Source organism: Carassius carassius, chromosome 15 (genome assembly GCF_963082965.1).
Source record: "Carassius carassius chromosome 15, fCarCar2.1, whole genome shotgun sequence".
Taxonomy (NCBI): domain Eukaryota; kingdom Metazoa; phylum Chordata; class Actinopteri; order Cypriniformes; family Cyprinidae; genus Carassius; species Carassius carassius.
Genome location: NC_081769.1, coordinates 14,272,571 through 14,287,115, shown reverse-complemented (window position 1 = coordinate 14,287,115; position 14,545 = coordinate 14,272,571). Strand labels below are relative to the sequence as shown.

Genomic DNA, 14,545 nt, shown 5'->3' with positions numbered 1-14,545 from the left:
AAAATAGGGTGTCAATAATACAAAATTACAATAGTAAACAATCAATTTTCAGTTAAAGGCAGTTCATCATTGAATTCAGTTGATGTCATCATCCAGCTCAGTTCAGTTTAAATGGTATCTGTGCAATCAAGTCGACGATAGTACTGGAAATTAAATGTCCCCAACTAAGCAAGCCAGAGGCGACAGAGACAAGGAAACCAATCGGTGACAGAATGGAGAAAAAACCTTGGGAGAAACCAGACTCAGTCGGGGGCCAGTTCTGCTCTGGCCAGACGAAACCAGCAGTTCAATTCCAGGCTGCAGCAAAGTCACATTGTGCAGAGGACTCATCTGGTTCCTGTGTTCTTGTCCCGATGGCCATCTAGGAGACAAGGTCTTCACTGGGGATCTGTCTCTGAGGCTCATTTAGTTGTCCTGGTCTCCGCTGACATTCAGGGTCATCGATAGGTGCTGATCCACCATCTGGGCTGGATATGTACTGGATCCGGATGACTGCAGCGACCATCTGATCTGGATACAGACTGGATACTCATACTTCAGATGTGCTCTATCTGTGCCTGAAAAAAGTCTAGCGCTACCTAGAAAAGTAAAAGGTCTATGTACAGGAGGAGGAAGGATCGGTGAAGTTAAGGATCTGCAATAATGTAAATCTCCTGTTCAAAATGAAAGGGTGTTAGGAGTTATTTGCTCCTGAAATGGACAGCACATGGCATGTTTTTGATTCACTAAAACAGGGGCTCATAAAAATCATTTGTTTGTAAATCGTACTACAGTGGTTGTTTGATATGTTTCTGATTCACTAAAAACAGCTCATAAGAGTAATGTATTTGTAAACCAGACCACTCGTAACACTGTTTTCCATTCACCGGCTTAGTAGAGTCAACTGTTTGCTAAACTGACTACGATTGTTGCCCTGTATATTTCTGATTCAGCAAAAATGTCTTATAATTTTTTTTTTTTCATGAACCACATTAAACCGTTTGTGCAGTGTATTTTTGATTCACTAAAAATAACTGGCTCATGAGAATCATTTGTTTGTGAACCACACTACACTGGATGAGCTTTATGTCTCTGATTCACTAAAAGAACTGGCTCATGAAATCACGATACCAACACGGGTGAAGTCACAATACTTGACCACACATCACATCCTTTTCTTTCCTTTCCTTCCTTTCCTAATAAGTCAATGTTTTCAGTGTGAATAAAAGAGACGAAGAGACATCTAATTCATGAATAAGAATCTACTCTGTGTAATTCGTTCAGTCGATTCACAATTCGTATTGTGTGCAATATTGTATGACTGATGACTGACTGACCTGTTTCTTGTTGTAGTCTCTGAGTGCCGTCTCAAATCCCTCGGCCAGCCGCTCAAATGCAAGATTCATGTCAGCGGACCACCAGATCTGAGAGACGGTGAGAACCACCTGAGCCGGCAGCTCCAAGACCCAATGTTCCCGCGAACGTTCCTCGTAGACGACCACAGCCTCGGCTATGTGCCTCCTCATTCCCTCCCTCATCACATCCTCCAGACACTTCAACCAGAGCTCAACCTGACAGGAAACACAGCTCACTCCGTAAAAAATAATCTTTAATATTTTATTTATATATATATATATATATATATATATATATATATATATAATATAATATATATATATATATATAATATAATATATATATATATATATATATATATATATATATATATATATATATATATATATATATATATATATATATATATATACATACACACACTCACACAGAGACACACATAATACCTATGTGTAAAGGCTGGGATATCCTCATTTTTACATTAAAGTTATTTATACCTGTATTTATATTTCAGAGTGTAGCTGGTGTATATGTAGTTTTAATTAAACTCATATTTAATAAAAAATATTTTATCATATTTATTAGATAAATGATCAACATATTTTAACATATATACATAAATATATATATATATATATATATATATATATATATATATATATATATATATATATATATATATATATATATATATATGTGTGTGTATGTTTTTTTTTTTTTTAGTTACAACTAAACTAAACTTTTTTAGTTACAACTTTAATATCAGAGTTTGATTTAATTAGATGCCAGACTGATTTGAATGTGGGTTTTACCGGGCCAACGCAGTCACACGGTGAATAGAAGGGAACATATTCTCCATCTCTACTGAACATTCCCACCGCTGCTGTGGCCTTTTCCCCCTCCTTGTCAGAAAACTCCAGATCAGTCATACTGTCAAACAGCTTACCCAAGTGACAGGTTACCTAGAAAGCAATGAACCATAAAGCATTATTTTCACAGAACAATATATTGTACCCAGCACCTCTGTGAATCACTCTGCACAGTTATGTATGGTTAAGTACGGGCATATCTGCAGATAATGATATGATTGTGGATGTTTTTGCAATTCTTATCATAACCGAGGTACAATGAGAACAAGATGAAGCACTTTGACCCTGTTCTGGTTGAACGGTTCAGGAGAAAACCTGCACATAAGTGGGAGGATCGGCTCAAAGGAGGAGGTTGCCAGGGTCAGAATCAATCCAAGTGTAGAACTTACTTTTATTTTATCATAATGATATTTCACAGAGAAACGCTGCCCTTGGAATTATCACAGTGATGATAAAAAAGGTTTAATCATGAAGATAAAGGTTACTGTATGCAAATGAGAAGAAAGATGAGGGAATATGGTACAATGTAAAACATTTCTGTGAATCTCTGTCACCATTATTACAAATACCAGTTAAGACTGCATCATTTATAGTTGACCTGTTTATGGATTACTGCGAAACTGAAATGAGCTGTATAATTAGAGAAATCTGAAACTAATTAAACTTTCAAACTAATAGACAGACTGTTATATGAAAGTTAAATGAAGTTTAACACTAACTTATACAGCAGTACCTGTCTGGGCTGTCTGCCTTTAGAAAGGATGTCCAGTAAGTCTGCTGAAGACAGGAAATAGAACCGTGGAAAAGCCATCCTCTTGGTCTCCAGGTATCTGGCTAGTGCCTTCTCACATACAGCCAGTCTAGAACGGATTGCATGAAATCAACAGAATTATCTTTGCAACTCTCTTGAGACAAGTGTAACAATGCAAAGTTCTTAAAAAGAGTTTACTTATAAAGAGTTAACTTAAAATTTTCACAGACCTCTTTTGCAGATCTTCAAGCATCGGTAGAAGATTGGGCTTGTTGGTGGCAGCAATTACATTTTGTGTTTTGCCACTTTTGAACATAAGGTCCTTCACACATCAACACAAAAAAGTAAATATATAAAAGTATTTACATACTTGGTTTTCATCATTATAACATCTTTAACTTAATTAAATTTTTATTTAAATAATGACTTGTCCCACTTAAACTACTATCTACTTATGTCAAATAAAACCATTGTTAGGTACAACATACTTGCTAAACACTTTTGCTGCCATTTAAGTGGGATATGGTTAAGGTTAAGAACAGGTTTAATGGTATAAGTTGGTTTAAGGGAGGGTTAAGGAGTCAAACATGAATTACTGATATTACTGATTCACACACATATACACACCTTCATAGATACACACACACACACACACACACACATATATATATATAAAATGTTTAAACATTCATACACAATGCACTGTATCAAATAATTTATTAATAATAATAATAATAATAATAATAACTAGATAGTAAAGTTTGTGGTCAAACTTTAAGTTGGCTTGAAAAAGCCTGGCCAAAAAGTCTGAAAAATTTAGAAAGTTTGAAAAGTTAAAAAGTTTAAAAAAGAAAGTGATTAACATATTGCTAGCATTAAAAGCAAGTGACTACCATGTCATTAGCATGATTAGCAAAGTTGCTAGCATGTTTGCTAGCATGATTAACAGATGACTAGCATGTCTCTAGCATGATTAGCATGTTGTTAGCATGTTTTTAGTATGTTGCTAGAATGTTTATAGCATGATTAGCATGTTCCTATTATGTTGCTAACATGTTTATAACATGATTATCATGTGACTAGCATGTTTCTAGCATGATAAGCATGCGGTTAGTATGTCTCTAGCATGATAAGCATGTTGCTAGCATGTTTCTAGTATGTTGCTAACATGTTTCTAGCATGATTAGCATGTTCCTAGTATGTTGCTAACATGTTTATAGCATTATTCTCATGTGACTAACCTGTTGATGGCATTATTAGCATGTTGTTAGCATGTTTCTAGCATGATTAGCATGTTGCTAGCATGTCGCTAGCATGTTTCTAGCATGATTAGCATGCGGCTAGCATGTCTCTACCATGATTAGCATGTTGGTAGCATGTTTCTAGCATGATTAGCAAGTAAATAACATGTCGCTAGCATGTTTGTAGCATGATTAGCAAGTGACTGGCATGTCACTAGCATGTTACTAGCATGTTCCTAGCATGATTAGCATGTTGCTAGCATGTTTCTAGCATGATTAGCATTTTGGTAGCATGTCGTTAGCATGTTGTTAGCATGATAAGCATGTTGCTAACATGTTGTTTACATTATAAGCATGTTGCTAGCATGTCTCTGGCATGATTAGCATGTTTCTAGCATGATAAGCAAAGTGACTAGCATGTCGCTAGCATGTTTGTAACATGATTAGCAAGTGACTAGCAGGTTGGCTAGCATGTTACTAGCATGATTAGCATGTTGCTAGCATGTTTCTAGCATGATTAGCATATAGTTAGCATTGTCGCTAGCATGATTAGCATGTTTGCTAGCATGTTTCTAGCATGATTAGCATGTTGCTAGCATTTTTTAGCATGATTAACATGTTGATAACATGTTTCTAGCATGATAAGCATGTTGTTAGCATGATTAGCATGTTGCTAGCATGTTTCTAGCATGATTAGCATGTCGCTAGCATGTTGCTAGCATGATTAACATGTTGCTAGCATGTTTCTAGCATGATTAACATGTTGCGAACATGTTACTAGCATGTTCCTAGCATGATTAGCATGTTGCTAGCATTATTAGCATGTTGCTAGCATGTTTCTAGCATGAGTAGCATGTTGCTAGTATGTCACTAGCAAGTCGCTAGCATTATTAGCATGTTGCTAGCATGTTCCTAGCAAGATTAACATGTTGCTAGCATGATTAGCATGAATAGTATTTTGCTAGTACGTCACTAACATGTTGCTAGCATGATTAGCATGTTGCTAGTATGTCGCTAGCATGTTTTTAGCATGATTAGAATGTGACTAGGTTGTTGCTAGCATTATTAGCATTCGACTAGCATGTCGCTAACATGATTAGCAAAGTTACTAGCATGTTGCTAGCATGACTCTTGCATGTTGCTAGCATGATTAGTAAAGTGACTAGCATGTTTCAATGCTAATCCACGTAAAACCAGTTGATTCCGATAGAATCCAGCTACGACCAGCGTGACAGTGGCCAAAACTACTTTAAAACCATGTTAAAAGCATGTTTCTAACCTGATTATCAAGTTACTAACATGTTGTTAACATGTTTCTATGATAATCTAGCTAAAACCAGTTGATTTAGTAAAGAAAACCAGCTAAGGCCAGCGTTACAGTGGCCAACACCACTTTAAACCATGTTAGAAGTATGTTTCTAGTCTGATTAACAAGTAACTAGCATGTTATTAACATTTTTCTATACTAAACCAGCTAAAACCAGTTTATTCAGTAAAGAAAACCAGCTAAAACCAGCTAAGACCAGCCAAGGCCAGCTTGTTGTTAGCATGTTTCTATGCTAATCTGGCCAAAACCAGCTAAAACCAGTGGACTCAGTAAAAACCAGCTAAAACCCAGCTAAGACCAGCGTAAGAGTGGTCAAAACCACTTAAAAACCAGCTTGGGAGACTAGCTAAAACAACTGATCAGCTTAGGCTGGTTTTAGCTGTATTCTCAGTAGAGAGTTTTTATGGTTTGCTATGGTAGTAGACAGCTTAAATACATTAGAAGTCTTATTTTGTAAAAGTTTGCACCCCCTCAATGAAAGTCTATGGGATTTAAGGTGGTTTTGGTAGTCTGGTTTACGAAAACCATAGGCTGGATCAGTTAGAAAAGATATAGCAACCCGAGTCAGACCAGTCTGAAGGTCTGACCCGAGTTTGGTGGTTCTAGCTTGAAAGCTCTAGGAGGAGATAGTTTAAAATTTTGCTCAGAAGAAGAATAATAAGATTAAATAGATCAGTAAGTTGGCTTTTTCAAGCCAACTTAATAATATTAATATCTAATAATAAAATACTAATTTAAATATTAGCAAGTAGTAATTAAATACACTTTATATTAAATTGTGCCTTAATTTCATTGAAGTAATTATTTTACCAATTTCTCTTTCAGTAATTAAATAAAAAATGGTCAAAAGTGGAATGAACATCACTGCAATTGGTCACTTTTAAAAGTTTACTTTTAATATATGTTAATACGGTTTAATATAATATAAATATAATATTAAAATGGCATTTTTTTTTACTTGTAGTACTTTTTTTTTTTTTTTACATTGAAACATTAATGTTACATTTGATCAGTACTTTTAGTCCTTAGGAATTAAACCCATGAGCAAGGCATTGTGTCAGTGCTCTTACATAATATACAATTTATAACAACGATTTACTAATCTGTACAGAAAAAGAGACATATCTTGGTTTTTACGATGCACTACGTGTTGTGTTATGTTTAATTTCAATAGAATATTTTTCAATCTTAACATTTCGAAATCAGCTTAACAAAAATAAATTTTTCTGAATATTATTCTGAATAAACAAACCTTTACAAAAATCACATACCTTAACCTTAAACTTTTCATGCAGGGCACCAGTAATCGATGCATGCAAGAGGAATTCAAGCATACCTTAAAGTCAGAATCAATGGAGCTGAACTGATGTGCCTCGTCCGGCAGTTGATGAAGAATGTCTTCAGAGCCCATGAAGATGCTCTCCAGGTGAGCCCAGGTCCTCTGCACCTCCAGCCAGAGCAACAGCACTGAGTCAGCCCGAGTCAGCTGGGCCTGTAGCCCCAACACCTGCTCATGGAAGAACGCCGCCTGCTTACTGTGCAGCAACACCTGCAGCTGCACCTGAGAGACAAACATATAGAGAAGCATATAGTTTCTGTCCAGTTTCTTGTACAGTTCCTTATAGTTATAAATCTTATCTTGTATCTATCTTTTATAAAGTTATCTTATCTATTTTATATCATATATCTTTTATGATCTATGAACTTAAGTTGGTCCCCCTTAACTGATACAACTCAACTGTCAGTGAGTGATTCAGACTCCCATTAAAGGGGTCATATGATGCTTTTTTAAAGATCAATATGTTGTGTATTTGGTGTAACAGAATATGTTGACATGCTTTAATGTTTCAAAAAACATTCTTTTTCAAATAATTTACATTATTATAGGTCCTCTATGCCCCGCCTCTCTCAAATGCATCGTTTTCTAATAGAGCTGCATGATAAATCATATGCGATATTTAATGCGCATCTCGTCAGTAAAGCCGGTCGGCTCTGTGTAGTTAATGCTGCTCCATGTGTAAACACACACACGTGTAGAGATTTACCGCTGATTACAGAACCGGCTTTACTGACGAGATGCACATTAAATAATCGCATGCAATTTATCGTGTAGCCCTATTTTCTACAAAGTCCCTCCTTCTGACAAGCACAGTCTGCTCTGATTGGCCAGCTGACCCAGTGCATTGTGACTGACCGAACACCGCAAGCACTCGTCGGAAATGTAACGCCCCTTTCCATAATCGTGAACTTCACCTTTCAAAATAAATGTAAAGACAGTTAATAATGTTCTTAGGTTTACCATCAGTTCAAGCCCGAAAGGGGAACAGAGTCACGTGACAAGCCACGGATGGTTAAGACAGCTGACTCTGCATTTGAACATTCAATAACAAATACTTAAACTAATAATAAAACATTCTTACAGTAGCTGATTCGGAAGCACCAGATTGTCGTAGCAAAGTCAGAATTACCTAGGTTACGAGGTTCACAAAACGCTCGTCCATAACATGCACTGCTATTCTCTTGTAAGTAATCTTAATCCTAAATGCATCTACTTTCAGAAGGCCAAATAAAGTGCTTTTGCTTTCGCCGAGATACACAGCATCTCCCTGACATGACTGCTTCAACACTAACTGTGGTTACTGAAAACAGGCCTTCTTTCATTGTGTGAACATTTGGACGGCATTACGCAAATATTTCCACATAGTGACGTAGACGTGGGGACGTGTTTGAATGAGCCGTTTTAGGAGGGTGTGGCAGAGTCTTAACTTTGATAAAGAAGATCTCTTTGGATTTGAGACTTTAGTCTTTGCAACTTTACAGATCTTCTTTATGCACCAAGAGCTTGTAGCACTCCAAAGAGAAAGGAAAACTTGAAATCATATGACCCCTTTAAGACACAAGAAATTAGAGGCCCACAATTTTCAAAAATTCTATTGTATGCATTAAGATATGCCTTCACTGGAATCCCTGGAAAAGCCAAACAAGTTTAAAAAAGTGTCATACTTTTGGTAAATGGAGTTATGTAGAAAATGGAGTTGTATACAAAGTCCAAAGAAAATAAAATGCATTTTCAGTGAATATATATTGTTTAATAAATAAAAACCTTAACAATGAGTCTAAAATGAAATTATATTTTTTATATTATTCTGAGGTTAGTTGATTAATTTATTTAAACTGCAAACAATTAATTTAGGTATCCAAATGTTTTCAGAGAAAATGCATTGGAAATAGTGTGACAAAACATATTAATAGAATAATTAGTCTTAGAAAGTGTAACGTCCATAGGGACGTCTGTGTACTTTCATTTGCTTGTGTAAAATGTAGTGCTTGTCTTTGTATGTTTTCTGTTGTGCTTCTCTGTTGCTCTTTAACATGCCCTTTTGTGAATGCCTGCCCATGCCCAATCTAAATATTAGTAAAATTTATTAATAATAATTTAGCCGTAAATAAAATGACCCACATGATGACCTGTCACATGATGACCTTTCATATATATATATATATATATATATATATATATATATATATATATATATATATATATATTTTTTTTTTTAATCTGACACCTGACATCAAAGTGCAGTGTGAAGGAAATTCATGAATAACACTTGTAGCCTGTCATTTGTTTACATTGCAAAGGTGTTCAATTTTAAACAACAACTGAAACAGTAATAATAATATTAATCACTATATTCCAGTGTATCAGTTGTTTAATGTTTTGTATCAATATTTAAGGTGAACTTATTGATTAGGTGCAAGAGTAGACAGTAGTGATGGTTAAAATAATAGATTAATGCTGAAATAGTAAATTATGCCTTGTTTCTAAATGGACAGAGAGTTGAAAGTAATAGAGCTGGGGCCCGTTTCACTAAGGAGGTTCAACCAACTCTGAGTTTAAACTTGAACTCCGAGTTGACTTACCCTGAGATGGGAAACTCTGAGTTTTCGGTTACAGAACAGCTGAAATGAGTTGGTTTAATCAACTCTAAATTGACTGACTCTGAGTTAAGAGCGTGCACCACTACTATAAAAAGCCATTTTCAATGGAGCGCCAATATTACGATTCACCATGGCAACAGCTCCCGCCAAAAATCCATCTGCATACTTCAGACTCGATACAAATGTAATTCTTATCAGTGTTATAATATCACAGGTGAAAACTGGCAGAACATTAGATTAATGAATTAATAGCTAATCATTTTATGGTATCTCATGGGCAAAAAATATATATAAGATAATCATATTAATAATAATATTTTAAGTGTATTTTTCTTATTTTACAAATGATCCGTCAATAGAGTAAGAAAAATACGGCAGTGGCTATTTACACTAAGTGGAATTTACATACTTTCTTAGCGATGGATCCTATTTACAGTAGGCTAAGTGCAAGTAGCTCTAGATGCTAGTTACAGAAAAAAAATGTACAGTGAAAATCGTGATATATTCTATTTACCATGTAAAAGTAGCAGTTCTTTGCAACAGACTAAGTGTAAATAATAATTAGATGCTAGTTATACTTTATACTGGCGGATACATTTGTACCTCAGTATTGTTATACATTAACAGGATGCAATAATAACATTGTAAATGATTATATTTATTACAATTATAAATAGTTGTATCATTATTAAACACTCGTTAGGCACTTTACTTCCACTTTTAGAACATTTTGTTCATTTTTATTGAAAATAAATTCTAATGTGACATGTGATGGGAAAAGTGAGAAGAATGAGCTCGGCAAAAGCCTGACTCTAACCCAATCAATAGCGTTACAAGCTAGTTTCCGTGCCAAAAACATTACTGCCTAGTGCCTACACCACTGAAGCCGTTATTCACATGTGTCATATTTAACATTATGTGTCGATGGAGGGCGGAGCTACAGTAGATTTGCACTTAGTAATAGACACTCAGAATAAGGTTTACCATTTGCATTAAGATTATTTTTATTACCACATTGGCATATAATTTTGCTTAAATTATATGCCAATGTGGTAATAAACCCCCCCCCCCCCCCCCCCAGGAAACAAGACAAAATTTCTTATATCATTTTCTTATATAGAAAATCTTTATTTCATAATTTTTTTTTATATTTGTACTTGGGCAAAAAAGAAAAAAAAAACACTTAGTAAGAAGAGCATTTTCCAGCGTGCATTAATGAAGTGTTTAAAAAGGGGGAGTAGAGCGAAAGAAACTCTGGGTTTATCGAAGAAAACCTGCTCCCATCCAGGTTAGGTTCATAGTGTAAGTTACCATGGTAAACTGAGTGTAAGTTACCTCTCTTTCAGAAACGGGCTTTACTTACCCTGCTTTCTCAGGTTTGACAAACCTCCCATTCTGAAACCGAAAACCTAGAGTTTCCCTCATTTCAGGGTAAACATACTCTTTTTAGAGTTTTCACTTAACCTCCTTTGTGAAGCGGGCCCCAGATGAGAAGATGGAGACAGAGGAAGAAAAATAGGGAAATGTAGAGGCACAAGTGACAGAAAGGGAGCAGGGAACAGCAAGCACTTTTATACTTTGAGCACCTGCCCCTCCAAAGGTCTCTGCACGGCCCTGAGCCACCTGAATTGTGTTCCAGCTCGTTATGGTGTGGGTGGAGCACTATATAAAAGATTCAGAGACCTCCAAACAGAGAGAGAGAGAGAGAGAGAGAGAGAGAGAGAGAGAGAGAGAGACTGAGGCTTGCTTCTGAGAGACTGTCACCTTCAGGTCCCAGCACTTGTCACTTTCAGAGTGTTTTGTTGTAACTTGTGGGGTGGTGTAAACACTAAAGAAGGTATGCTGTGTGCTAACTTCTTTAGAGTATGGTAACTCTGTGTGAATAGTTGCCATTAATAGTTGGAGTGTTACAGTAACCCCTAGTTGTATGCTGTTGTGCTATGTTGGCCTGTGTGGCCAGATGTACCATTAAGATTATGTTTGTCAAAATAGAACAACTGTTATTGTGATATCATTTGTAGGGAGGAGGATGCCCTTTAACTTGAGAATCCGTTTTCCCCAGTGTTTGATCAGAGAGGGATTAAGGGAAGTGTTTGTCTTTTTGTTTCATTTCTTTTAATGCTAGGGAAGGTAGTTTTATAAACCCTCAGTTAGAGTTCCTTTTGTTTGTTGTTTTAGCTTTTCCCCTCCCGAAGCCTTATGTTTGTATCCCATTGATTAATTTAAAATAAACCTTGTATGTCTTTTTATATTTACAACTGGTGTGACGATTTGTGTTTGTCCTGGGACCTGGAGACGGGAGTTCTCTCACTCTCTCCCCACAATTTTTGTTACGCTTTCCCCCAGCCCCTAGATTAGAAAGGGGGGAATGTAACAAAAGAAACAGTTAGAATTTACATTTTAAGTTTGTATTACCTACTGTATTACAGTTACTGCAATTATGTCTGAACTTTTTATTTGCTTTGATGTTGCTGTATTGTTACTGTGTTCATAATGGCAAAATAAACAAATATAAAAAATAATAATAACACTAAAACATTAAAATAAAATTAAAAAGATGAATAGTGTACAGCCTAAAGTTCAATTCCCATTTGGAGGTGATAAGGCTTGACTCTTGTTAGGCTTGCAAAAAGTAATCCAAAAATTATTTGAGTTTTGGTTTCTCCAGTGCGATGTGCCCATGTTGTTTTTGTGTCCAGGTTGTGTTAGTGCCCTTCTGTTGTCTTTAATGTTTTCAGACATGTGGGTGTAAGGGGGCCGGTTTCGCACAGACGGCAGACTTATTGTCAACAGTGATGTGTTTGGCTAGATTTTGGCCCCTACACATACAGCGTGATAACAAAGCCAGCAATGTGTGGTCTCTATAAATCAGCCGTGTGAATACAGGCGGCTGACAATGAAAGATCGTTCTCTCGGCATAGTGGGATGGTCTTAGAGAAGGAGATAAAGACCCCTGCCGCACCGCTTATTTTGCCAAGCAACAGCTTGTTAACATTTTCTGATATGCTAAGTGAGCATGATATCAGTGTAAGATTTGGTGCAAACCATCCAGCTAATTCCATGTGACATTTCAGCAGTGTTCATACCTGACTGTCCTCCAGATTCTCAATAAATTCCTCACTGCATTTCAGCATTGGTGTAGCAGTACGGTAATGCTCTTCATAGGAAAACTCCATCCGTGTCCACATCTGGCTGATTTCAGTCAAAACCTTTAAGTTAAATGAATAAATCATTACTCTTATTTTCAGAAATGTATCGAAGCAAATAAAGGCTTGCGAGAGATCGAACCTTCTCAGTGGACATCTCTTTGACTGCTCTCTCAACTGTACTGTGTACCACATCTTCATATCTGTGCAGCTGCAAAGCCAGTAAATCCTCAAGAGATGTTTCTTCAGTCAGAGTGAAATCAACCTAAGAGATCAGCATAAAAACATGTGAAAACTAATATTGAACATGAGTAAAAAATGATGACAGAAATATCACTTATCACTATCACAAAAGTATCACTATCGTCATCATTTACTGGCCTGCATGTGGTGTATTGCACTAATAAAAAGAATAATAATAATAATAAATATAATAGCTATTGTCTTCCAGAAAAATATGTAAACATCCCTAAATCAAATATTTAAGGAGCAAAATGACATGATAGTAAGTGTTGTTTTCAACTAAATGTAACAAAATTTTGTCAGGCAAAATATCATATTAAAAAAATCTGATTTTTATTTTATTAAGTAATACAATTAAGAATGAAAAGTAAAATATGAATGTTTTTTTTTATTTTTTTTATTTTTTTTTTAAATGGTAATAAATTTTTACTGAAAAACAAGAATGTCTGATGAAAGTCAAATGCCCAAATGCTATAGCAGTGTGCAGGATGCATCATACCATTTTAATATATTTTTACTGAACACAAATAAAAAGTTTAGCAGAATGCTGAAGTGGTGTTTTACTAGTGTTGTCAAATGATTAATCACATCAAAAATAAAAGTTTTTGTTTACATAATATATGCATGTTTACTGTGTTTATTTATTATGTATATATAAATACACACACATTCAGTATATTTTGAAAATATTTACATATATGTTTATATATTTTTATTATTATATTTTATATCATATATAAATATTGAATAGATAAACATTTTCTTAAATATATAATGTACAGTACATGCATGTGTTAGTATTTATATATACATAAATATTCACAGAACAGACTCATATGTAAAAAAAAATAATAATAATTCTGAATGTGATTACTCATTTGACAGCACTACTTTTTACATGCAAAATAAGTTATTGCCATCAACCTCAAAAATGACAAAAAGCAAACAAAAAAGTAAACAACTTTGTTTTTTTTCAACATTACTGGAGTCATTATTGTACTTTTATGATACTTTAATGATGACATTTTTGGTCATAATTCACTTTCTATGTAGAAAAGCAGCATTACTATTCTCATTACTATTCAACATTCTCATTGTTTTTGTGTTCAAGGAAAGAAAGAAAAACCTGACTTTAGAATAATGAAAAGACAAAGTAAAAAATAAAATAATAATAAAAAAATATATATCCTTTAATTGTTTTAGACTAAAATTTGACCATGAGTGATATAGGCTTGTTTAATCTACACATTTGAAATAGTTCATAAAATACGGTACAGTAAATAAGTTTTCCGGTCTCATTTGCAACCCTCTTTCTCACCCCAGTAGTCCTGACCAGCTGGGCCCAGTGTCTGTCTCGCATGGCCGGGTTCAGAAGCTCTGTCACAGCCCTCAGAGAAGCCAACAGATCCCTGAGCACACAGTCCAGACTCACATACACATCCCAAACACGGGCCTCTTTATCAAGAATCCGCATTTCCTGGACAAACATGAAGTCAGATGTTAGAAAAACAGTTGATAGACGAGCACTAAAATCCCTTCCAAAAGGGTTTTCCTATGAGACTGATACATGCATTCTTACTTTTGTAAACCTCTTCAGCTCTGTCTCCATATGTTCTACATTGATCTCTCGCCATATTGTCCCTGTCCATTCTGCTATACTGCACTGTGAGGACACAGCATTAGGTTAGATGGAC

The 14,545-nt window shown here is 35.3% G+C and overlaps 1 protein-coding gene across 1 annotated transcript in view; it reads right to left on the bottom strand.

Moving 5' to 3' along the window:
- Nucleotides 1-14,545, bottom strand: part of si:dkey-233k19.3 (dynein axonemal heavy chain 11) — a 75,454-nt gene that overhangs the window by 51,856 nt on the left and 9,053 nt on the right. Inside the window, exons 22-30 of the mRNA XM_059567508.1 lie at nt 14,431-14,514; nt 14,170-14,328; nt 12,751-12,873; nt 12,549-12,671; nt 6,860-7,084; nt 3,186-3,277; nt 2,938-3,064; nt 2,148-2,297; nt 1,317-1,550 (exon numbers count right to left, since the gene is read on the bottom strand). Coding sequence (XP_059423491.1) covers nt 1,317-1,550; nt 2,148-2,297; nt 2,938-3,064; nt 3,186-3,277; nt 6,860-7,084; nt 12,549-12,671; nt 12,751-12,873; nt 14,170-14,328; nt 14,431-14,514 — 1,317 coding nt within the window. The remainder of the gene's footprint in view (nt 1-1,316; nt 1,551-2,147; nt 2,298-2,937; nt 3,065-3,185; nt 3,278-6,859; nt 7,085-12,548; nt 12,672-12,750; nt 12,874-14,169; nt 14,329-14,430; nt 14,515-14,545) is intronic.